General features: G+C 39.6%; 1 protein-coding gene across 1 annotated transcript in view; it reads right to left on the bottom strand.

The window, feature by feature from the left end:
- Positions 1–597: 597 nt before the first annotated feature.
- The window catches only part of LOC122656774 (pre-rRNA-processing protein TSR1 homolog), a 39,543-nt gene continuing 16,222 nt past the window's right edge, over positions 598–23,918 (bottom strand). Inside the window, exons 12-22 of the mRNA XM_043851423.1 lie at positions 19,737–19,835; positions 19,453–19,650; positions 18,448–18,523; positions 17,849–17,952; positions 17,713–17,755; positions 11,664–11,877; positions 10,454–10,540; positions 10,095–10,328; positions 3,523–3,601; positions 3,336–3,399; positions 598–999 (exon numbers count right to left, since the gene is read on the bottom strand). Coding sequence (XP_043707358.1) covers positions 881–999; positions 3,336–3,399; positions 3,523–3,601; positions 10,095–10,328; positions 10,454–10,540; positions 11,664–11,877; positions 17,713–17,755; positions 17,849–17,952; positions 18,448–18,523; positions 19,453–19,650; positions 19,737–19,835 — 1,317 coding nt within the window. The 3' untranslated portion in view covers positions 598–880. The remainder of the gene's footprint in view (positions 1,000–3,335; positions 3,400–3,522; positions 3,602–10,094; positions 10,329–10,453; positions 10,541–11,663; positions 11,878–17,712; positions 17,756–17,848; positions 17,953–18,447; positions 18,524–19,452; positions 19,651–19,736; positions 19,836–23,918) is intronic.

Below are 23,918 nucleotides of genomic sequence, written 5' to 3'. Positions count from 1 at the left end.
GTGGTTCGCCGTCGGCGTAAAAGAAGAACACCAAGATGGAATTGGACTTCACGTCAAGCCTTGCTGCAGACATATTGATCCAAGTCCAATGGTTCCCTTCATGGTACAAGTCATTATAGGCTCATAGTAGGTGATTTTATTACAAAAGAAAATGCTCTTAGTTCACCTTTCTCAGATTTTCCAGAGCTGGCAACCATAGGGAATACCACAGGCCGTTCTACTGGTCCCTCCTTATGGGAGAGGATTGCCTCTGTAACAAAAGATTAGAAACAAGCACAATGATAGGATTAAAATTGATATTATATAGAACATAATCCTATATGATGTACCGGTTCTCCACAATGGTAAGGTTCAAGCTAAACCTCACTTAAATTTCTTAGACCAGAATCTCATCCATTTCACCCTGTTAACATTGAGCTTGGAGCAGTGTGCGCATACACGAAGTTAAAAACACAGACTAACCTTGATTCAGTATTTATCCTGACAACCAGGGGGATAAAAGGGAGGATGATGAATCTCGGGAAATAGAAACTGAGTCAATTTTCTTGACCATAACCTGCAATATTCACTTCCAACCTTGCACTATTGACAACTATATTGGATACAAAATATGTAATATTAAAATTAAAAGTGAATAAAAATTAGGCTAGTGTTGAGTACTACAATAACAAAACAAGAAAAATATCTTCCTCTCAATGATTTGAGAAGTTGTACAATGGACTCAACCACATATTTGCTTACAAGCAAAAATGAGATTGTCCCGTCAATCTGAACCAAAGCTTCATCCCCACCAATGACACACTCAGATCTCGTCTGTGACCAGAGAGATCAGACACAATTCCACAATCATGTAGTGATATGGAAACCACACCAGTGACCATCACCTATCAAGAACTGGAAATCTCTGTTCTGGCCACTTAGGGTACACACGTTTGTACAAGCTCATGCATACAGTATCGTGCTGTTGAACAACGCCATCAAATGTGCACTTCATTGCCCCTGAAAAGAGAAAATGTGAATGAAAACCATCTCATCCTATTTTCCTTTAAATTGCTGGGTGGGAGGTGACACCAAACCCTCTCACAAATTCGCCTGAGGATATGTTCTAGCAACTACCACCAACCACCACTAGGACAGCGTGATTCACGAACATGGCATGAAAGATCCATCTCCACGTAGGCAGCTTATTGGTTCAATGGTTCTAGAGTAGAATGCCCATTATTGCCTATAGTTCTGATAATGGATGACTAGATGGTATTAGCAGCTCTAAAGACAATACCTAATTCTCCTGCCAATTATTTCTGCAATCATTTAAATATTTATTGTCACCCCTATGAACCGCTTACTAGATATTTTAATTTAATTTTTACGCTCTCTAATTTGTAAAACTTGATTTCCTCTTTGTAATGGCATATGAAAAGTGAAAAAAATATCACCTTTGAATACAGTAACTGTAACAAAACAAAATGTTATATGGATCCATAACCATATTAGACACATTTTATCATATAAAGATAGGAACATCCTCTCTTATCCAGCCGACAAAAATGGCAAAATAATTACTAATAGACTCCCATCCAGAGAACAAAATCTTCTCCTGAAAGAAAATTATGTAATTTGCACATCATCAAACCCAACGACCACAAACAACTCTCCCGGCCCCCAACTCAAAACTGTTAGTAGTGAAATTTTCTCCTTTTGAATGCTTGGGTGACCAATCTGTTAGAAGGGGGTAAAGAATTTAGTGTTTTTCCTTGCATGGCCCTGACATGTACAAATTACACCTTTTCTTTCACCCCACCCCCGGGAGAACTTTATCTAAGTGGTTGTTAGGCCACTACCTGAAAGTATGCTTGCTGAATGCTGATCACAACGATAGTGTTGCAAAGTATATACATTGACTTGCTGAAATGATGTGTTTTGTGATGGAGATGAGGTTCTAAGAAAAATCTATCCCCAGCCACCATCCAGAAGAAATTTCACCTTTGTAGTGCCTTGGTTGCATTTATTATGCCCTTGAATTTAGGTTAATAAAAGGATTAATGAGATGCTTCAGAATTGTAAGACAGTATCCAACATTGTGCTTATTACTATTGTATAAAAATGCAATTCCAATTCTACAAATCCTACTCGATATGGTTAAACTGAATAAGCCTTGGTGTTGGACTCTAGAACTACTCATATCAGTGAAATGCAAGACTGGCATAGCTTGTGAATCTAACCAACTGGCGACTCCTTACTGTTTCTAACCACTACAATAAAACCTTTTAGACAATTAGATTTGTTGAGCTAAACTTCACCAGCTCCAGTTACACACTTCCAACTTAAAAATTGGGTTTTCCAAGTAGGTTGCCAATTGAAAAATGCTACTGAGGTTAAAGGCAACACTTTCTATAGGTGAAAAGGGGGAGAGGGGGTGGGGTTGGAAGTAGTAAGGACTATCACAATGGACACAAACTGGTTAACTAGCCATAAACTGATGTATGGTAAAACATTTGAGGCATTACAGTGGAGTCGTCCATGATACTAAGAAATCTCTGCCACCCTCTGCTGCCACCAGGAGCAGATTACTATTGTATAAAAATGCAATTCCAATTCTACAAATCTTCCTCGTTATGGTTAAACTGAATAAGCTTTGGTGTTTGACTCAAGAACTACTCATATCAGTGAAATGTAGGACTGGCATAGCTTGTGAACCTAACCAACTGGTGACTCCTTACTGTTTTTAACCACTACAAGAAAACCTTTTAGACAATTAGAATTGTTAAGCTAAACTTTACCTGCTCCAGTTATACTTCCAACTTAAAGTTGGGTTTTCCAAGTAGGTTGCCAATTGAAAAATGCTACTGAGGTTAAGGGCAACACTTTCTATAGGTGAAAGGGGGGGGGGGGGGTTGGAAGTAGTAAGGACTATCACAATGGATGCAAACTGGTTTCACTAACCATAAACTGATGTATGGTAACACATTTGAGGCATTACAGTTGAATCGTCCATGATACTAAGAAATCTCTGCCATCCTCTGCTGCCACCAGGAGCCAAATCTGTTGATTTATTATTATTCTCTCTTTTATGGGTGCTTACAACTTAAGACGCCCTGCCAACGACATGATGACAGTTGGTTTTCCTTTAAGCAATTGAAAAAAATGTGTACAGTCAAGGGCAAGTAAATAGTTAGGAAATTAGGAACACTCATATTATTTGCTTTTCAGGCAGTCCAAACAAATGAGCATGTGAAACAATTAGGTATTAAAACATGAAATACCAAATCCTATGAAGTGCACAGCATCATCCACTATCTTTTGGAAGATTAAATAGAAATATATAAGTATCATACCATGAGTCCCAACAGGTTCCTTTACTCGGCCACGGCGACCACATTTTGTCCAAACTTCAACCGGCTGAATAACCAGCAACCGCATCAGAAATCCCAACCATTTCTATTAGATAATACTTTTAACAAGACCTATAGTTAGTTAAAGAGAACAAAAAATTTAAAAAGTAGGCAAGAATAGTTCTCTGACCTTGAACCATCTCACGTCCTCAGGATTATGAAACATATATCGGACAGTGGCTTTTAATTTTGACACTCGTTGGGGGTATCTGCGTCAACCAAAGTTTGAGGTTTCAGTTAGTAGTAAGAACTGGCATAATAACGTATCAAAAAACTAAAAGTTGTAATTTGGTATCTACTAATTCATCAAAACCAAGTACAGAAGTTTCAAGACATCCAGAGCAGAAACTGAAGTGAATGAGATTAATAAAATAGCTCTAGAACCAAATTTTCATGAAACAAGAATACTTGAAATTGTGTTAGAACAAACTTTTATTTTCCAACAATTTCCAGGGCCGAGAAAAAAAATCTGCAGCATTAAATACGATAAAAGCATCATTCTTGTAACCAACAGTTAGAATTTAAAAGCATCTGGACTGGCTGGTTGATACAACTCGCCACAGTAGTGGACACCCTTAGTCAGGCTGATCTAATTCCTACATACATAAGAGCCGGATTGTCCAATTGAATCATATATGTCAATCATCTCACCAGGATTTTCACTCAGGTGAGCAATGTTACTGGTTTGGATCACGCTCTATTCCACCAGTCCAACCAGGTTAACTAACCTCTCACATCAAAAACATTGGTTAGGAAAGATCATTAGATTAAGAACATGACCTTAGAGGTTCCTATAACCATGAGTTGAGAACTTCAAATGGCATAGCAATATTATTCTTAAACCCAAATAAAATAAAATAAAATAAAATAAAAATTCTAGAAATCAAATGATGAGATGTTTACTTTTCTGAAACCAATTACTCCCTTGAATATCTTACTAAATTTAAAGTTCCACAATTCCTCAATCATTGAATAAGCGGTTCATGAGTCTGACCTAAATCTTAATTGACAAGAGTGTTAAGAATAGGAGTTTAAGGGTATTCTTGTATATAACCACATGTATTTTATATTTCTTCTGTTATTTGTATAAGGCCAGGGGCCCCTGTGTAATTAGTTATTCTTTTTCAATATAAGGAAGTTTGTCTCTAGTTTGAGATAGAAGAGATTAAACACAACCGTATGTGCTCTTCTCTTTCCCTCTCTTTTCCTTCTTCTCCTTCCTCTCTAAAACTGAACATGGTATCAGAGCGTACTCTTCCTGGAGTTTGAAGGTGTTAGAAGGGTGTTTAGTGGACCAAGAGGTGGTTTCCTCTCTTGGTTGTTGCTGGAGTTTGAGCTCCAACCTGCGGTTCTTCACAGATCTGTTTTCTCTCTCGGTTCTCATCCAAATGGAGAGCAACCAAGTGCTCTAGTTTCGTTTGGAGGTTACCTTTCTTCCCATTGTGTCATCTCAAGCCAGTTGGGAGCATCCAAGGGACAGGAGTGAATCTCGGCCAGGACTGTTCTGCCCTGTTTTCCGCCAGCCAGAGTGTGGGATTGGCAATAGCTCTTCACTAGAGCTTTGTTTGGGAGCTGTTTTGGACTACCCACTGTCGTTTCTTGGTAAGGAAGACTTTTCTTTTCTACTCCGCTGCTGTTTTCTGTTTGTGTGAGGCTCTACAAGTTTTTTCAAGCTTTGTGGTCTAGGTTACCTCTGTTTTTTTGCTGCTGTTACTTGGGAATCTATTGTTCTTGCTTGAAGTGCTGTTGATTGCTCCTCTCAAGTGTTTGTTTTAAAACCACAATGGGTGAAAAAACTGTTGAGACATCTGAACTTCCCACTGTTACATGACAGCCTTGCCAATCCCTCTATCATATGAGAATCCAAATGTTCAGCTCCCCATTGTTAAGCTTGATAGTAACAATTACTTGGATTGGTCACGGTCAATGAAGCTTATCCTTCGAAGTAGGGGGAAGTTGGGATATATATCTGGGAGCTTTAAGGCCCCTTCCATTGATGATCCGGGTTACTCTAAATGGGAAACCGAGAACTCCCTTGTGATGACTTGGCTCATTTTTTCAATGAAGCCGGAGATTGGAAGAAGGTTTATGAGCAAGGAGACAGCCAAAGATATTTGGGATAGTGTTGCTCGTATTTTTGATAGAGTGGGGGACTCTACAAAGGTTTATCAACTTCTTCAACAGATTGTTAGCCTGCGTCAGGGTGACAAAAGTATCTCTGAGTACTATAGCCTTGTTGTGGGACTTTGGGAGGAGTATGATCACTACAGAGATCTCCAGCTGTGTCCTGTTGATGAGCCTAAAGTGCATCAGTTATTTGAGAAGGAGAGGGTCCTGTTCCTTCTTGGAGGTCTTAACTCTGAGTTTGAACCCATACGGGTACAGATACTTGGCCGACCAAGTCTTCCCTCCCTGGAGGAGGTGTGTGGTTATTTACAGAGTGAGGAGACGCGTAGAAGTGCTATGGAGACCACTCCCACTGTTGAGCGCTCTGCTCTTGTTTCATCCACTCCACAGGACCGTCCTCCCTTCACTAAGGGGGCTGGTAGAGGCCGATTCTCCTGTGACTATTGTGGCAAGTCTGGGCATAAAAAGGAGTTTTGTTGGGATCTTCATGGGAAACCACCCTCTACTGCATCTGGAGGACAGAAAGGACCGAAGAAGAATGGGCCTAAAGCCCATGTTGGGGTTCATGAGTCTGATTCATCCTCCCTCTCCAAAGAAGACATAGCAGCTTTTCGTCGGATTGTAGCACACTTGTCGGATTGTAGCACACTTGGATGGATCCTCCTCTACTGCACCCACTACTTCCACTGCTCTACAGGTCTCTACTTCATCTGCCACTACACCCTGGGTAATTGACTCAGGGGCCACGGATCACATGACTGGTAGGTCTCAGCTTTTTAACTCCTACTCAGTTTGTTCTGGAAAAGATAAGGTAAAAATTGCTGATGGTTCCCTTTCTTCCATCTCGGGTAAGGGAGATGTCCAAGTTACTCCACTTATCCCTTTGAAGTCTGTCTTTCATGTTCCCAACTTTGCCACTAATCTTCTTTCCATTAGCCAATTGACTAAATCTTTGAACTGCTTTGTCACATTTTTTCCTACCCATTGTCTTTTTCGGATTTGGTGACGAAGAGGTGATTGGCGATGGACGTGAGACTCGATGGATTATATGTTCGGACACTTGTGCTTCCCCGTGACGATAGCTCAATCTTATGTGTGTGGGCAACATGGCGGACGTACAGGAGGACATTTTGCTTTGGCACCGGCGTTTGGGACATCCTTCCTTTTCATTATGAGAAAAATGTTGCCACATTTATTTACCTCTTTTCCTGTCAATCATGTTTTTCATTGTGAACCTTGTCTTTTTGCAAAAAGTTGTAAGACAGTTTATCCATCTTCTAGCAATAGATCTATTTCACCTTTTCACATTGTTCATACTGATGTTTGGGGCCCTTCCCCTGTTACTTCTTTACGTGGCTTCCGCTACTTTGTCTCCTTTATTGATGACTTCTCTCGAGTTACTTGGGTTTATCTCTTGAAACAAAAGTGATGTCTATGTTGCATTTAAAAACTTTTATGAGTTGGTTTACACTCGCTTTAAACTCGTATTCGATTGTCCGTTCGATAAAGGTGGAGAGTATATGTATGGTGGTTTGGAGTCCTTTTTTCTCGACCGTGGCATTATCCACCAGGTGGCTTGTGTTGATACCCCTCAACAAAATGGGGTTGCTTGAAAGAAAAACCGCCACCTGGAAGTAGCCCGGTCTCTTTGGTTTACAATGCATGTTCCAAAACCTTTTGGTCCGATGCCTTACTCATCTGCAGTCTTTCTTATCAATCATATGCCCTCCAGTGTCTTGAACTTCAAAGTACCTCTTGCGGTCTTACCCTTACTTTCTTCTTCTTTTTCACTTCCCCCACGGGTCTTTGGTTGCATCTGCTATGTCCATCTTAGCAAATCTGCCCACACTAAATTGGATCCTAAGTCCTCGAAGTGCATCTTTCTTGGGTATTCCTCTACCTCTAAAGGCTACACATGTTATCACCCTCCTACCCGTCGGTGGCTTCTCTCCAAAGATGTTTCTTTCTTTGAACATCTCCCGTATTTTCAGTCACCTCTTCAGGGGGAGTGTCGTGGTAGTGAGGTTGAAGAGGCTCCTGAGTTTCTATCATTTCCTTCCCCCTCTCTCGTCCCTATTTCCCCATTTCAAATTGACAAGGGAAAGAAAAGGACCGAGGATACTGTTGTTGAGGGGGAGTCTCCGAGTGCAGAGGTGAACAGAGAGCAGGGGGAGCTACTTGTGTACACAAAGGACAAGAGAAATCCTCCTTCATGGCTCCCTATACAGAAGACCTGCCAAAATCCTCCTTCGTCTCCTCATCCTGAGACAGGTATACCTTCCTCTACTCCTACACCCTCAGACTTAGATCTTCCTATTGCTCACCGCAAAGGAACTCGAGCTTGTACTAATCCCATTGCCAAGTTTGTCTCCTATGATTCTGTCTCCCCTACAGGTATTGCTTTCACAGTGGCTATCTCCTCCATCTCTATTCCTAAGAATGTAGTAGAGGCCATGGCTGATCCAAAATGGAGAGAAGCAATGAATACCGAGATGGTGGCCCTTGAGAAGAACCACACTTGGGATCTTGTTGAACTCCCAAAGGGGAGAGTTCCTGTTGGATGCAGATGGGTATTCACAGTCAAGTTCAAGTCTGATGGTACTGTAGAGAGATATAAGGCAAGGCAAGTTGCTAAGGGCTATACCCAGGTGTATGGCATTGATTATCAGGAAACCTTTGCTCCAGTGGCCAAGCATAACTCCATTCGGGTACTCCTCTCAATGGCTGCAAACCTTGATTGGCCATTATACCAGCTTGATGTAAAGAATGCTTTCTTACATGGTGACTTAGAAGAAGAAGTCTACATGCACTCTCCCCCTGGGTTCAAGCATCCTAGTGGCAATGGAAAAATGTGTCGTCTCAGGAAAGCGCTTTATGGCCTTAAACAATCTCCTAAGGCTTGGTTTGAGAGGTTTAGGCAAGCTATTCTACGGAAATGGATACATCCAAAGTCAAGCTGATCACACTTTGTTTATACAAAGGAAGGGCAACACTATTACAGCTCTTATTGTATATGTTGATGACATTGTGGTCACGGGGAACAATAAACCGAAATCACAAAGCTTAAACTTTACTTGGCTCGGCAGTTTGAGATCAAAGATCTTGGTCCATCAAGTATTTTCTGGGATTGAAGTTTCAAGATCCAAGCAAGGGATCGTGTTTGTCGAGGAAGTTTGTCCTTGATCTACTTACGAGAGACAGGGTACTTAGGGTGTAAACCAACCTTCTCTCCTATTGATCGAATCACAAACTAGGAGAAGATTGTGGTGAGCCCCTTGTAGATGCTGAAAAATATCGAGATTAGTAGGCAAGCTAATCTATCTTTCCCTTACCCGACCGGACATAGCCTATCTTTGTTGGCGTGGTAAGTCGTTTATGCATGCACCCAAAATGGGACATCTTGATGCAAGCAGTATAGGATCCTCGATACTTAAAGTCATGCCCTGGAAAAGGTCTTCTCTTCTCTAGAAATGGTCACTGAGGATCGAAGCATACACCGATGCCGACTGGCGGATCTATTTCTGATCGAAGATCCACTTCGGGATACTGTACTTTTGTTGGTGGGAATTTGGTTACTTGGAGAAGTAAGAAGCAACCTGTGGTGGCTAGGTCAAGTGCTGAGGCAGAATTTAGAGCTATGGCTCACGGAGTGTGTGAAGTCTTGTGGCTGAAGAGACTTGTTCAGGAATTGGGATTTGAGACTGTCAAACCTATGAGTTTATATTGTGACAACAAGGCAGCCATAAGTATTGCCCACAACCCAGTGCAACATGATAGGACCAAGCATGTTGAGGTTGATAGACATTTTATCAAGGAAAAGATTGAGTCAAAGACCATCTGTACCCCTTTTGTGAAGACGAATGAACAAGTGGCCGACATCTTCACCAAAGGACTTAGCACTCATCACTTTGACTGTTTATTGAACAAGCTGGGTATGTATGACATATACCACCCAGCTTGAGGGGGAGTGTTAAGAATAGGAGTTTAAGGGTATTCTTGTATATAACCACATGTATTTTATATTTCTTCTGTTATTTGTATAAGGCCAGGGGCCCCTGTGTAATTAGTTATTCTTTTTCAATATAAGGAAGTTTGTCTCTAGTTTGAGATAGAAGAGATTAAACACAACCGTATGTGCTCTTCTCTTTCCCTCTCTTTTCCTTCTTCTCCTTCCTCTCTAAAACTGAACAAAGAGGGCCACTTCAGCAGAAGAAGAGGAAACCATCCTCCTTGCCGCTGGCTTTCAGTTGCAGAAGACCACATGTATGGATATCCAACATTCAAAAGCTGCACCTAGGAGATCGCCACAATAGTAAAACAACTAGACTAGCTGATCCTCAGACACCCTGAATTTTGTCCTAGGTCTCATTAGTGGAACTGTTGAATGGTAAGTCTCATTACCTGCATGTCTGCATGGCATAGTGCAGGTAGACATTTTTACCCAGTTTCATGAGTAAAAACTTTGACATTGACAGATAATTTATAAAATTAAAAAAAAAACACAAAACTGATTATGGACAATGTATACAAATCAGTTACAAGTAGGAATTTCTAATCGAAGGAGAAGGAACCCACCCAGTTAAAATGATTTTCTTTAAAATTATCCTATCTGGGTCAATACTTTTTAATGATCCAACAGCAGCACCAGCAGTAGGACTAGCCTCTCCTTGCCCACACTTCAAGACTATCAGTGGCAGAGGAGGAAATGAAATTGGTGCATAAACTGAAGCAATAGAAAAGTGCCCTGCATGTAGGAACCTCTCCATTTTATGCTTGTCTGAATTCATATTATCAGAAGAAAATATAGGCCTGCAGAAAAAATAAAAAATAAAAAATAAAAAAATAAAAAAATAAAAAATCATGACAGTGATGACACTATAATCAAATTGAAGAAACCAGAAAATGTAACTGATACTTGTGTCAGAATACATTACCTAGTAATAAATTGGCGGAAGCCAACATGAAAAATCAATGATTCTTTAGCTTTAATAGGAGCACTATAACTGTCATGTTTCCTTATACTGCAAAAACATAAAGAAATATCAAAACTTTGAACAACAGAGGAATGAACCTTTCCAAGCCTTGATTATTGGCATACAAATTTTATAAAAGCAACCAAACACATGTTATTATAGATATCTTCAATGCAAGAAGCATGATCCTTTCAAAACCATCTCATTTAACTCTAGCGAGAAAGCAAGTAACAAAAGAAATGAAGAAGATTTATAAGCTCGTCTATTCAACCAGAATGTAACGCCATTATAAGCCATTCAATTAGCAAATTCCCTCCCACAATTGGCTTATAATTAAGACAAAACCTAAATACAATATAATGGCTATTGAAATAAGTTCGACATATTACTCCACAAAAGGGCAATTATTGAGAGAGAATCTACTTTCCCATAGTCCATAGGCAAGGGACTTCCTAGATGGACATACGATCTAATATATGGGCACTGCTTTTACCATGTGGCAAATCCAATGGGGCTGAAATTTTGTGAACACCTGTTCAAAAGAGAGTTCCCCAAGCAACGAAGCATTGAAAAAATTTAGGGCCATGGAGAGGGTGCACAGACAGACATGAAAGGGTATGCCAATACATCAGAGGGTATATTATTAATTTGAGTCTGGAATTTGACATGTGGACAATCCAGTCCAAAAAGGGCGTACCCAGTGCACGAGGCTCCCACCACTGCGGAGTCTGGGGAGGATAATAATGTACACAGACTCACCCCAGCTTTCACTGAGAGGCTGTTTCCAGACCATTCCCTAAATATCCAATGGTTGGTATATCCAAATCATCCTTCCCCATGCGGAACTAGGGGGTGCCCCCTATAGGAAACTTCTCCAGACATGCCAGCACAACAAGGAACTTTTTGACCACATTACATACATATACAGGTGCCTTTTGTATGTTGGTTTTTTAGGACCTCATTCCCATGGCAACCACCAACAAAGATGCCCATCCTTGTTAGGTCAATGCCAAGCATTAGACAAATCACATGGTAAGGTCAATGACTTCCACTACCGTGGTAACTATTATGATAAATTGCAACCAAGAGTTAAAAAAAAAACAAAAACAAAAACAAAATAAATAAATAAAAAGAAGAAGAAGAAGAAACAGACCACAATAAGAAGGCATACCTGAAATGCATGACAGATATCTTGGACTCATGCTGGAAAAGTCCACATGCTAACACAAGCGATGTCCTTGCCAATACACTAAGTTTGGAAGCAACATCAACTTGCACTTCCTTGATAAAAAGCCTTATGTACGAGCCAACTGACACACAATCTTCTTTCCCTTGATCCATATCTAAAGCTTTGGATAAAATGAGTTTCCGTGTTCTTGCAAAATGTTGGAATATGGGTATTTGGGTATTACGTGTGACATGGGTCGATCCATGATATAAGATCGACCCATGGGGTGTTATTTCTATTTTAGTTATTTTCCCTTTCCTAGTTCTATTCTAGCTCTATTTAACTAGTTAGAACTAGAGTTATATTTGGGCTGTGACAATGTTCACGTGAACAGTGTTTCTCTTTGTAATCTCTTTTATTATTATTATTATTATTATAAATAGAGAGCTTGACTGATCTCATTGATCAATCAAGCCATTCACTTATTTCTACATGGTATCAAAGCCTAAACTCGATATCTGAGAAATTAATTCTGCTCTCCTCCATTGTCTCCCTCCACAATTGATCTCTCCCAGATCAACTAACCCATTACCCTAAAACCCTAAATCAACCGAGACCCTCCTTCTCTCTTCCCTTCTCTCGTTTCCATTATTTCATGGGGGCAGTACTTTGAGGTGATCTAAATATGATCTAGTACTTGCCCTAGAGTTTACCTCCTTTACTTTATCCTATTTTATGATCTCCATGCACAATGAGATCCATGTTTGAAGATTGAAGAACTGCAGATTTTATTTTAGAAGACCTGCAGATTTTTTTCTTAAAGATTAAAGACCTACAGATTTATTTCTCTTGAAGACCTGCAGATTTATTTCTCTCGAAGATCTGCAGTATTTTTTCTCCATGTTTGAAGATTGAAGCACTGCAGAATTTTATTTAGAAGACCTGCAGATGTTTTAAGACCTGAAATTTTTTTTTCTCGAGAGCTGCAGAATTTTTTTCGAGACCTGCAAATCCATATTGTGCGAAGATCTGCAGACTCCTTTCCGCTTTTTTTTGAAGACCTGCAGCTGTTTTAAAACACCTGCAGCAGTTTTTTATTGAAGACCTGCAATTTTTTGAAGACAGCTTTTTTGTTGAAGATCTACAGATTTTTTTGCAGGAGTGCAGTATTTTTTTGAAGACCTGCAGATTTTTTTCTGTATACAGATCTGCAGCTTCTCTTTGTTTGACAACACTGTAGTTGTTTATTTATACAACCTGCAGAGTTTATTTTGAAGAACTGCTGCCTATTTACCTATTGCAGAATATTCTGCAATTTCCTGCACTTCTCGGTTACTGAAGTTCTATCAGTATGCCTGATTCAGCTGCATCCACTGCTACCACCAACACTGGCCAATCTTCTACACAAGGGACCCATCATGATTATCCCTCTTTTCCAGTCAGCCCGATAAAGCTCGATAGCACTAATTATTTACTTTGGTCTACACAAATGTTTCTTTCCATTGATTCAAGGGGCTATAAGGGATATATATATATATATATATATATATATATATATATGGTACCAATGTCAAGCCAAGTGAAGTTGGTACATTACAAGACAAGTGGAGTTCCAGCAACTCTCTTGTTATGGCTTTTCTTCTCAGTGCAATGACTCTATCCATTGCCCGTGGCTATACACTACTTGATTCAGCGGCAAAATTTTGGAAAGCTGCTAAAGGTACCTATTCCCAGGTAGGGAATGATGCACAAGTTTAGGATATTCAACGAAAAATCCATGCAACCAAACAGGGTAAACTTACTTTATCTGAATACTACTGTGAACTCCGTAGCCTGTGGCAAGAGCTTGACTATTATGATAACTTTCAGCTTGATTGTCCTTCTGATATTACCAAATTTCAGCTTAGGGAGGATAAATTCAGAGTATACACTTTCTTGACTGGCCTTAATGTGGAATATGATCAGCTTCGGTCTCAAGTTCTGAGTCGTTCACCTTTTCCCACTTTGGAGCAAGCCAACTCTATGATACAATTGGAAGATAATCGTCGTTCCACCATGTTACCAACTACACAGCCAGAGAGATCTGCTTTAATTTCTTCTAGAGGTAGCTCTTCTAGTACTAGTACACGTTCCTCGTCTGAGAAGGAACCTCTTAAATGTTCTCATTGTGGAAAGGAACGACATACTGTGGATTTTTGCTGGAAGTTACATGGTCGGCCATCTGACTCTTCTAATGGTCGTAGTGGTGGTCGTGGTCGAGGCCGTGGCTGTGGCCGTGGTGGTCGTGGTGGCACACAGGCCCATCTTTCTAAAGCTATTGAAACAGCCCCTACTACCACACTTTCTGCAGAGGAACTTGCTGCCTTTCATCGTATGATGACTACCTTCGCCTCTTCATCTGCACCTGCCTCTACCTCGACTGTGGTTCCCTCTTCTGAATCGAACCTTGTTTTCTCCAAACCAGGTATTTCTTTTGCTGGTCATTGTGCTTTGGCATTATCTCATCCTTAGATAATCGATTCCGGAGCCACTGACCACATGACTGGTCAATCCAATTTATTTTTTTCGTTATTCTCCCTGTTCAGGCAAAGATAAAATTAAAATAGCCGATGGTTCTCTTTCCTCTGTCTCAGGGAAGGGAGCCATCCATTGTTCTCCTTTTTTATCTTTGTCCTCTGTTTTACATGTTCCTAAGTTAACTTCTAATCTGCTTTCTATCAATAGTTTGACATCTGATCTCAATTGCAAAGCTATTTTTTATCCTTCACATTGTGTCTTTCAGGACTTGGGGACAGGGAGAACGATTGGGCGGTAAAATGCGTGGTGGTCTCTACTTGCTTGACGATGATCTTATCTCTAATCTTGTTACTTATGTCGGCCAGGCTCTTACTGCTACTTCTGCTGAACATCATTTATCTGAATTGCACCGATGGCATCGTCGACTGGGCCATCCACCTTTAGGAACCTTAGCTAAGATTTTTCCAGTTTTATTTCAGCATTGTAACCCTCAATCTTGATTATGTGAGGCTTGTGTTTTTGCAAAACAAACTCGTTCTGTTTATTCTAGTTCAAATAAAAGATGTTCTAAGCCTTTTTCTATGATTCATTCTGATGTCTGGGGTCCCTCACGTACCTCTTCTATTTCTGGCTTTAAGTGGTTTGTCACCTTTATTGATTGCCACACACGCACCACTTGGGTTTACTTAATGCGACATAAGCGTGAAGTTTTTTCCTGTTTTAAAGTCTTTTATAGCATGGTTCAAACTCAGTTTCAAGCTACCATTCAAACTCTCAGGAGTGACAATGGTGGTGAATATTTAGATGGAGCCTTTCAATTATTTCTTGCTACTCAGGGTATTATTCATCAAACCAGTTGCGTTGACACTCCACCCCAAAATGGAGTGGCTGAACGCAAAAATAGACATCTTCTTGATGTAGCTCGCTCTATTATGTTTGAAATGCATGTTCCTTCTCATTTCTGGGGAGAGGCTGTTTTAACAGCTGCTTATCTTATCAATAGGATGCCCTCTCGGGTACTTGACTATAAATCTCCTCTTGATCTTTTGAAGGGGTCTTCTTCTTATATTATTCCTCCCAATATTTTTGGGTGTGTTTGTTTTGTTCGAAACCACTATGCCCATGGCAAACTTGATCCCCGCGGTCTCCGCTGTATTTTCATTGGTTATTCTCCCACCCAAAAGGGGTATAAATGTTATCATCCTACATCTCGTTGTGTTTTTGTTTCCATGGATGTCGTTTTTCATGAGGCCATGGCTTTCTTTCCATCTTCGGCACCTCTTCAGGGGGAGTCCATTCCTACTCTAGAAGAAGTGCCGATTCCCATTCCTCCTCTACATGAACCTATTGATGACTATCATGTACCTTTAGATAATGATGTTCAAGGGGAGCAGCGAGTACAGCCAGTGAAAGATTTCACACAAGCAGTATTATCGAAAGAAAAAAGGGCAGCAACAGCCCACCACGCAGCATTACTAGACCAAGAGTTGTCCTCTGACCCAGGATCGAATGACACCTCCTCTGGTAATATTTCTAATCCTTTAGATGCTGCTACTTCTCCTATTACTTCTGATCCATCACTTGATCTACCCATTGCTCTTAGAAAGGGAAAAAGGTCTTGTACGCAACATCCAATATCACAGGTTATTTCGTATGAATCTTTATCCCCAGCATTTCATGCTTTTGTTTCCTCTTTATCCTCTGTTTCCATACCACAGACTTGGCAGGAGGCATTTGCAGATACTAGGTGGAAGGAGGCCATGATCGAAGAAATGCTAGCTCTAAAGAAGAGTGGTACATGGGATCTTGTCACACTTCCACCACAAAAGAAGACTGTTGGCTGCAAGTGGGTCTTTGTAATTAAACAAAAAGCTGATGGAACTGTTGATCGTTTTAAAGCAAGGCTGGTTGCTCGCAGATTTACTCAGACATATGAGATAGATTATTTGGAGACTTTTGCACTTGTTGCCAAAATGAACACTATCAGGGTAATTCTCTCTTGTGCTGTGAACTTAGGATGGAGTCTACAGCAGCTTGATGTTAAAAATGCCTTCCTCCATGGTGAATTAGAGGAAGAGGTATATATGGATGTCCCTCCTGGGTTCTCATTTGCTGCAACTCATGGCAAGGTTTGTAAACTTAAGCGTGCGTTGTATGGTCTGAAACAATCACCACGTGCATGGTTTGGTCGTTTTCAGACAGTGATGTTGACATTTGGTTATAAACAAAGCAATGCAGATCACACTTTATTTATCAAGACATCGGGCAGCATTATTATTCTCCTCCTAGTATATGTCGATGATATAATTGTAACTAGAAATAACCCTGCTGAAATTTCCAAGTTAAAGAATTATTTGGCCAAGGAATTTGAGATTAAGGATCTAGGCATACTTTGCTATTTTCTAGGGATTGAAGTGGCCCATTCTTCTCAAGGGCTGTTCTTATCTCAACGCAAGTATACTCTAGATCTTCTTTCTGAAACTGGCATGTTAGGCTGTTCTCCTGTGGATACTCCCATTGAGGCAAATGCTCGTTTCCGAGACACTGATGGTGAACCAGTGGACAAAGGGAGATATTAGAGGCTAGTTGGGCGACTAATTTATTTATCTCACACTAGGCCTGATATTGCCTATGCTGTGAGTCTTATCAGTCAATTTATGCATGATCCCGGTCTAATCATCTCGGAAGCGTATTCGGATTTTGAGATACTTGAAGTCGGCTCCTGGTAAAGGAGTATTATTCTCTCGTCATGATCATCTACGATTGAGGCCTACACCGACTCAGATTGGGCTGGTTCCCATGATCGAAAATCCACCACAGGTTACTGTACATTTGTGGGTAGAAATTGTGTTACATGGCGCAGCAAGAAGCAAACAGTGGTGGCCCGTTCTAGTGCAGAGGCTGAATTTAGAGCTATGGCTCTTGGTATTTGTGAACTATTGTGGCTCAAGACTTTGTTACAAGATTTGAGTATTCCTATTACTCTGCCTATGCGACTCTACTGCGACAGTAAATCAGCAATAAGCATTGCCCATAATCCAGTGCAGCATGATAGGACGAAACATATTGAAATTGATCGTCATTTTATCAAGGAGAATCTAGATAATGGGACGGTTTGTGTTCCTTATGTGCAATCTGGGGAACAGTTGGCTGATGTGTTCACCAAAGGCTGAAGTGGAAAAGTTTTTCAACCTCTAGTGTGCAAGTTGAGCATGACTAATATCTACGCACCAACTTGAGGGGGAGTGTTGGAATATGGGTATTTGGGTATTACGTGTGACATGGGTCGATCCATGATATAAGATCGACCCATGGGGTGTTATTTCTATTTTAGTTATTTTCCCTTTCCTAGTTCTATTCTAGCTCTATTTAACTAGTTAGAATTAGAGTTATATTTGGGTTGTGACACTGTTCACGTGAACAGTGTCGTGAACAGTGTTTCCCTTTGTAATCTCTTTTATTATTATTATTATAAATAAAGAGCTTGACTGATCTCATTGATCAATCAAGCCATTCACTTATTTCTACACAAAATTATCAAAGGCAAAAATTCTCGCATATTCGGGAGGAAGAGACTCCTACAATTCATAATAAAGGCATAAGGTAAAGCTCTTCCCTTCCAGAGAAACACATTCCTGAAGAAAAGCAATGGTTATTATGAAGATACTGACTTTTGGGTCCCATGATGAAGTCCTAAAAGACTTCAGCCCTCTAAACTTTGCAAAACGTTTTCGAGCAGGAACATCCAAAGGAGTATCCACTTCATCTGCGAATTCTGAACCATAACAACTAACATTTTAATAATTCATTGAAAAGAAAGGGGGAGGGGACGAGCCTTAAGTAGAATGATTTCAAAATAGCGTACAAGGCCAATTTAGGCATGCAATGTTAAATGGCCATCAATAATTAGAGATTTAAGCATGACACTGTCAGTGGGTGGCTGCAAGAATGCATGAGTGTGTTGAGAGAGAGAGAGAGAGATAAGTAGGCCAATATTTAGACATTCGGAAAGGAGAATAATACAAAAGATGGATACCCAATAGCATCAAATTAGCTTCCAAAGACCTATGATTTGGATCTCAAGTCATTTAAATTCAAATCTAAAAGACTAGTATAAATTAAAGATAATTATATCTAAGATATCTATATTTATTAAGAAAAGGATAAGCAAACAGCAACTATTTCAAAGCATTTGGAATGAGGAAAAAATGAAACAATTTCTCAATAAGAAAACTACAAAGTAACACTTTATAGACTAGAAGAAGAGTACCCTCATCTTCTGCATGTGCATCTTTAATCTTCCGAATCTCATCTTCTATCTGCTCTCTTGTCAAGTTCTCACCTTCCTGGAAGGAGAAACAAGCACTTCACACTTTAAGAATTATGCGTTCATTCTGCCAAAAAAATAAGAATTCTGCGTTCACAACTTTCACTAGTCTGCATTCGAATAAAAATGAGAAAATCCCAACAACGAAAAACATGCCAAAATGTCTACGAAAACACTGAGGCATCTGAACACATACTGAAGAAAAAGTACAATGCTATGAGGATTGTAAGTTGATGTGCGGTCTGCCATGGTTCTTTTTGTTCAACTTCTATTTATTTCTTTCTTTGCTTATCAAAAAAAAAAAATGTTATAACACTGATAGATTCTTCTTTCTCTATAACATAACTTTCTATTCAGATCATGGCACTAGAATTCTTTCTTTAGTATTTTGGAGGCAGTGCAATGTCCTCTTTTATCTTCCATTGACAAAGTTAGCTTTGAGTCGCTTCATAATTTTGAACAATTAGAAAATCATTTGTAAAAGGTCAAAACTTCAAGAATTTTCTCCATATTTTTTAGTTTGGTTCAGATCCAGACCAAATTATTCGTCCAGTTCGGCCTAGACTGGAATTATTCACGAAGTTTTGCTGAATTTGTCAACTATGGCCACTGTTCCCAAACCAGAAATAAGGTTATTCAATCAGTATATTGTGAACTCACCCAAATCTGAACTCCAAATAAAAGAATTTTGCAAAGACATTTGTTAGAGATGACCAGGTGTGCAGTAAAATAAAGACTTACAAAACAACCTAAACACTTTAAGCCTTAAGTTTGGAACTATAAAATTTAGTTCATTGAACCAATAAGAAACATTACACACACCCACAAACAAAGCATGTATATGGAACTATACAATACTGACTCTCGATAGTCAGAGATCATGTGAAGAAAACAACAGTCAATTAAAATACAAGTAAGAAATAAGCAAATATATGTCAAAACACTCACAGTCATTGCCGTAGCAGCTTCAGTTTCGTCATCAGAATTCCTCAAGTTTGAAACAGCATGATCTTCATCAAGATCTGAATAATTGCTTCCTTCAGGGTCAGAAAAACCATTTTCTTCTTCATCTAGTACCATACCATCAACCTCATCGTCCTCACTCCCTGAAACCTCCTCATCTGTATCATCTACAATCCAGGCAGCCTGAAATAATTTAAAGTCAAGAAACACTTATTATCATTCTATTGGGAACAATTTCAAAATTTTAATGAGCAAATGCAACATAAAACCTGGTAGTCTGAAGTGCCTCGAGGAAGAATCTTCTTCTTTTGTTCTTTCTGCTTATGAATCCTATCAGCCTCAGCCATTTCTGCTTCTGTTGGCCATGTCTGAACAGAGAGAACACAAGCAATTATCATCATTGAATGGCCACATACTTAACAATACAAACGAAATCAAATCGGAGACAGATATGGAAATATGTGAAAAAAAGTAGTTAATGAAAATTCGGACTACAATTTAGAGTATGCAATTCCACCTCTCGACTGGCAGATCTCTTCATATCTTCTTCAGAACTAGATCTAGCAGAATTAAGTGTTTTACCAATCCAATAAAGAGACTGAGAGTCAATAGTGACTTGGAAAAGCTATTATTACGAGTAGAATGAAGCTCAAAGCAAAAATCACACAATGAGTGCCAAAAGAAAACGATGTAGATCACAAGTCCATATGTACCCGCAGGATCAAGCCCAAAACCCGCGCAGAACGGTTGTGGATTCGACTGCTGTGAGAGGCAGCCTGGTCTGATGATGTAGCAAGTTTTTGTTGGTTCGATGAAGCGTCACCTAAAGCAGCTCGAATTACTTTCCCCCCCCCCCCTCAAAAAAAAAATTTATTGTTCACATGAACAGTACCCGAACTACTGTTCACGTGAACAGTGTTATGGGTCCATAAGCCTTGAAAGGAGAAGGAAGTCCAAGCAAATAATTGAGATTCTGTGGGTCCCACTGAAGATCGCTAGACAAACATATTTTATTGCTGCCTAATAGTTTCTAATTTATTTAGTTTCTATGTAGTGTCCTTCCTTCTGTTTTAGAAGGCTGATATATAAAGCCTTAGTAGTTTCTAATTCTAGTTAGTTTCTATTTTTAATAAGTTGTCATTGTCACTAGTTGCTAGGTTTAGTAGTTTCTATTTCCTACTTTCTATTTCAGTTAGTTTCTATTTTAGGAAGTTTTTATTTTCTACTTTCTATTTTGTAAGCTTGCCTAAGCTATTAATATAGCCCCCTATTGTAAGGAAGGATCAGATTTTAGAATAGAAATTTCTGGCCATGTTGCCATCGGTTATGGGAGAAAGTCCATGTTTCAACAGCTGGGATAGCTGGGAGTGAGAGACCCAGGCTGAGAGAGCCATTCCCCTAACCCCCCCCCCCTTCTCTTCTACCTTCTCCTCCATTGCAATCGATACCCTGCTGTGATGGTGCAACCACTGTGAAGAACACTCGCAAGGCTACTACCACTCTCCATCCAACATCAAGGCTGTTGCTGTTTCTGCTGCACCCATTTGAGTGAGACTGCTGCTGTTCCTGAGGCTTGATCCCTGCCACAACTTCAAGGCTGTGTATTTCTATTCCCCTTCATCAAAACCTGCAGAGTTTTGGAGCATCATCCCCTCCATTCGACCCCCATTATAGCCTGTTCTATTGGCTGGATTGCTTCCAAGCCTTAAACTTCTATTTTCATCCCCCTACATAACTTCACTTCTGTCCATCAAAATCACACCAAACTTGCTGCAGATTATCTACTCCACAAGGCCTCCACTTGAGCCCCAACTGCTGGGTGGTTTGACCTGCAGGGTATGAGTTTCTATTTTGGTGTTGATGCCATATGTTCTAATTCAATCATCAGAGTCAAGTGAGATTTTCAGCAGTGCTTCTCCTCCATACAAGGGGTTTACTTGGGACTAAATTAACCCTAATTTAGTATTACATTAGAAAAAAAGTAGAACCCCATCAAGTTCTTGCACATCTTTTTTTTTCTTTTCTTACAAGTGGGAGTATGGCAAGGACCAGCAAAGAAATGGGAAATCAGATAAAGCATATGAGGAACTTATCATAAAATAAAAGTAGAAGTCTCTGCATGTTCCAACTTTGAAAGTTTGAACATGTGAATTACACATTATACTGTTAAGATATATGTACATGATGACAAAATGTACACCATAATAACTGTATTCTGCACATTCCAAAAGAATAACTCCAAGAGAGTAATAAGGAAGAATTCTAGAATGAAAAGAAAACTGTGAAGCAAATAACAAAAAAGAAAAACACAATGTTAGAGAAGCAAAACTGCATTTTTACAGAGAATGGATCTTAGTAGACATGACTTTCGCTAGGAAATCCTGTTGCGATACGGTGGGGAAATTAGCTTTTGATGCTGCTATTCCCATATCTGGGTAGAGCGTAACCTTAGAAGTTAGACCTCCAAGGCTAGATCTTTCCAGCAGATTTGGAATTCCATTCTCCTTGAAGTCAAAGATTTCGGGGTCTCCAGCCCGGTGTTGATTCCCCTAGAAATAGACTTATGGTAAATTCTTGGGGTCTCTCACTCTCTCCCCTTCCATTTTACAAGCCCATGCCTCCCTTTATGCAAAGGTGTATTTGCTTGTTCTCTCCTTAGGTAATGAAATTTTTATTCACCCAAAAAAAAACTGTAATTTTACACAAGCTTGACTGATTGAAACCTCCTTTGGCTAGGACAATGGCTAACCTCAATGGAAAGGGAACCAGATTTACGTAATTGAAGCTAACTTGCATATGACTTGAACAAGCAAGTAGATCTCCAAAGACATTTCTTTGTAAGGAGATACAAACATTACTCAAGACAGCCTTCAATACCTGTGTTAGAATCCAATGTCCCCATACTTTCCTGAACTTCTGTCACAAAACGCGATAAGTTTCCAAAAACTTAGTTTCTTTTTTCTCATGAGCAAGGTGTTCCAATGAATCTTTAAAACGAAATCTTATAATTATTTATTATAATCAACAGTAGTGATAATCAGCCAACATACAAGAAACATTAAAATTAGGAAATATCACAAGAAATTGGGAGTCAATATTTAAAATTAACCAAGTTTTGACAGGAACCAAAGAACTATTGATCACCTCACCAAAATCACCCATTTCAACAGAAAATAAAGAAGTCCTATAACTACAGCAATTCTTTTTTCTTACGTGTGGGTTGTTGAGTCTTCCCAAATCAAACTCACAATGTGAAGAGCACAGATTAAAGCATTCACATCCAATGGAAGGATTAAAAAATTGATGAGGACATGGATTCTAAGCAGTAAAATTATGGATATCCGAAGGGCTACAAAATTTGGCAACAGTTTACAACTTTTCAAAATCATTTTGACTCTCAGCAGCAAAAGTAATCTACAAAATAAATAACAAATAAATTGGTTCCTGTGAAGGTTAACGTTAATCAGCTAAAAATAAAAGGGATAAAGAACGCCACCCAGTTGCGCAACGCACGCCGTCCCTGCACCCAGAAACAGGGGCGTGCGAAATGACTGCCGCACCTCTGTAGTTTTTATGGATCCAACACTTCCCCTTTGGGTTGGAAGCTCAATTAGTCTGGATGGTATAGAACTGAAACATATAAAAAAGGGAAAAATCAAATCAGTGGTTTATTATACAGTATTGTGAGCCTGACGCATTCTATAGTGAATTTTAACACTTCTCCCAAACCCTCTATAAATGCTCTTACAGTTATCCATCTCTGTTCCCTCCTCTCCACCCTCAAATGAAATCCCTAGTTTCCAAACCCGCCTACCAAACCTAAGGAGGGTTTCCAATTGAAGATTGAAGAGAAATAATAGGTAGCTTAAAGAAGACGAACAAAGTAACCAAAGTTACAATTGTGAGCTCTCCAATCTCTCAAACCACAGTGAACATCATCCCCAATGAATAAGGTCTGGTTCAGTACCGAATCAGCGTATCTCCGTTCCCTTCTTGCAACTGGGTTGAGTAAAATTGTATCCTCAGCATCCTTGAGTGTTGCTATTTTGGGTGAACCAACAGAGATATTTACAACTAGTAGGAAACTAACTACACTCAATATGATGGGATGTTGATGCAAACAATTGTAATTTTTTTTTAAAAAAAATCTCCTTTCACAGTTTCACTTCTATACCACACCTCAATCTCCTGAACCACTCCGCTTCTCCCCCTTATTCCTATCAAATATCAATGTCTCTAGTCTCATGATAACAATGCTCCTACCATGTACCTGAAGTCTAGGTTGGTGCTACCTGCCATTCAACCAATCCCACCTTCCACAATTCCTTTTTCTTATTTTGGAGGGGGTTTTTACTACCTATAAGGCCTTTTAAAGATGAAAAAATGGATGATCATCACTATCAAGATAAATTTCTGAAGATGGCACAAGTACAAACAAAGAAAAACAGAGA

Source organism: Telopea speciosissima, chromosome 3 (genome assembly GCF_018873765.1).
Source record: "Telopea speciosissima isolate NSW1024214 ecotype Mountain lineage chromosome 3, Tspe_v1, whole genome shotgun sequence".
In the NCBI taxonomy this organism is placed as follows: domain Eukaryota; kingdom Viridiplantae; phylum Streptophyta; class Magnoliopsida; order Proteales; family Proteaceae; genus Telopea; species Telopea speciosissima.
This window is presented reverse-complemented; position numbering and strand designations above follow the sequence as displayed.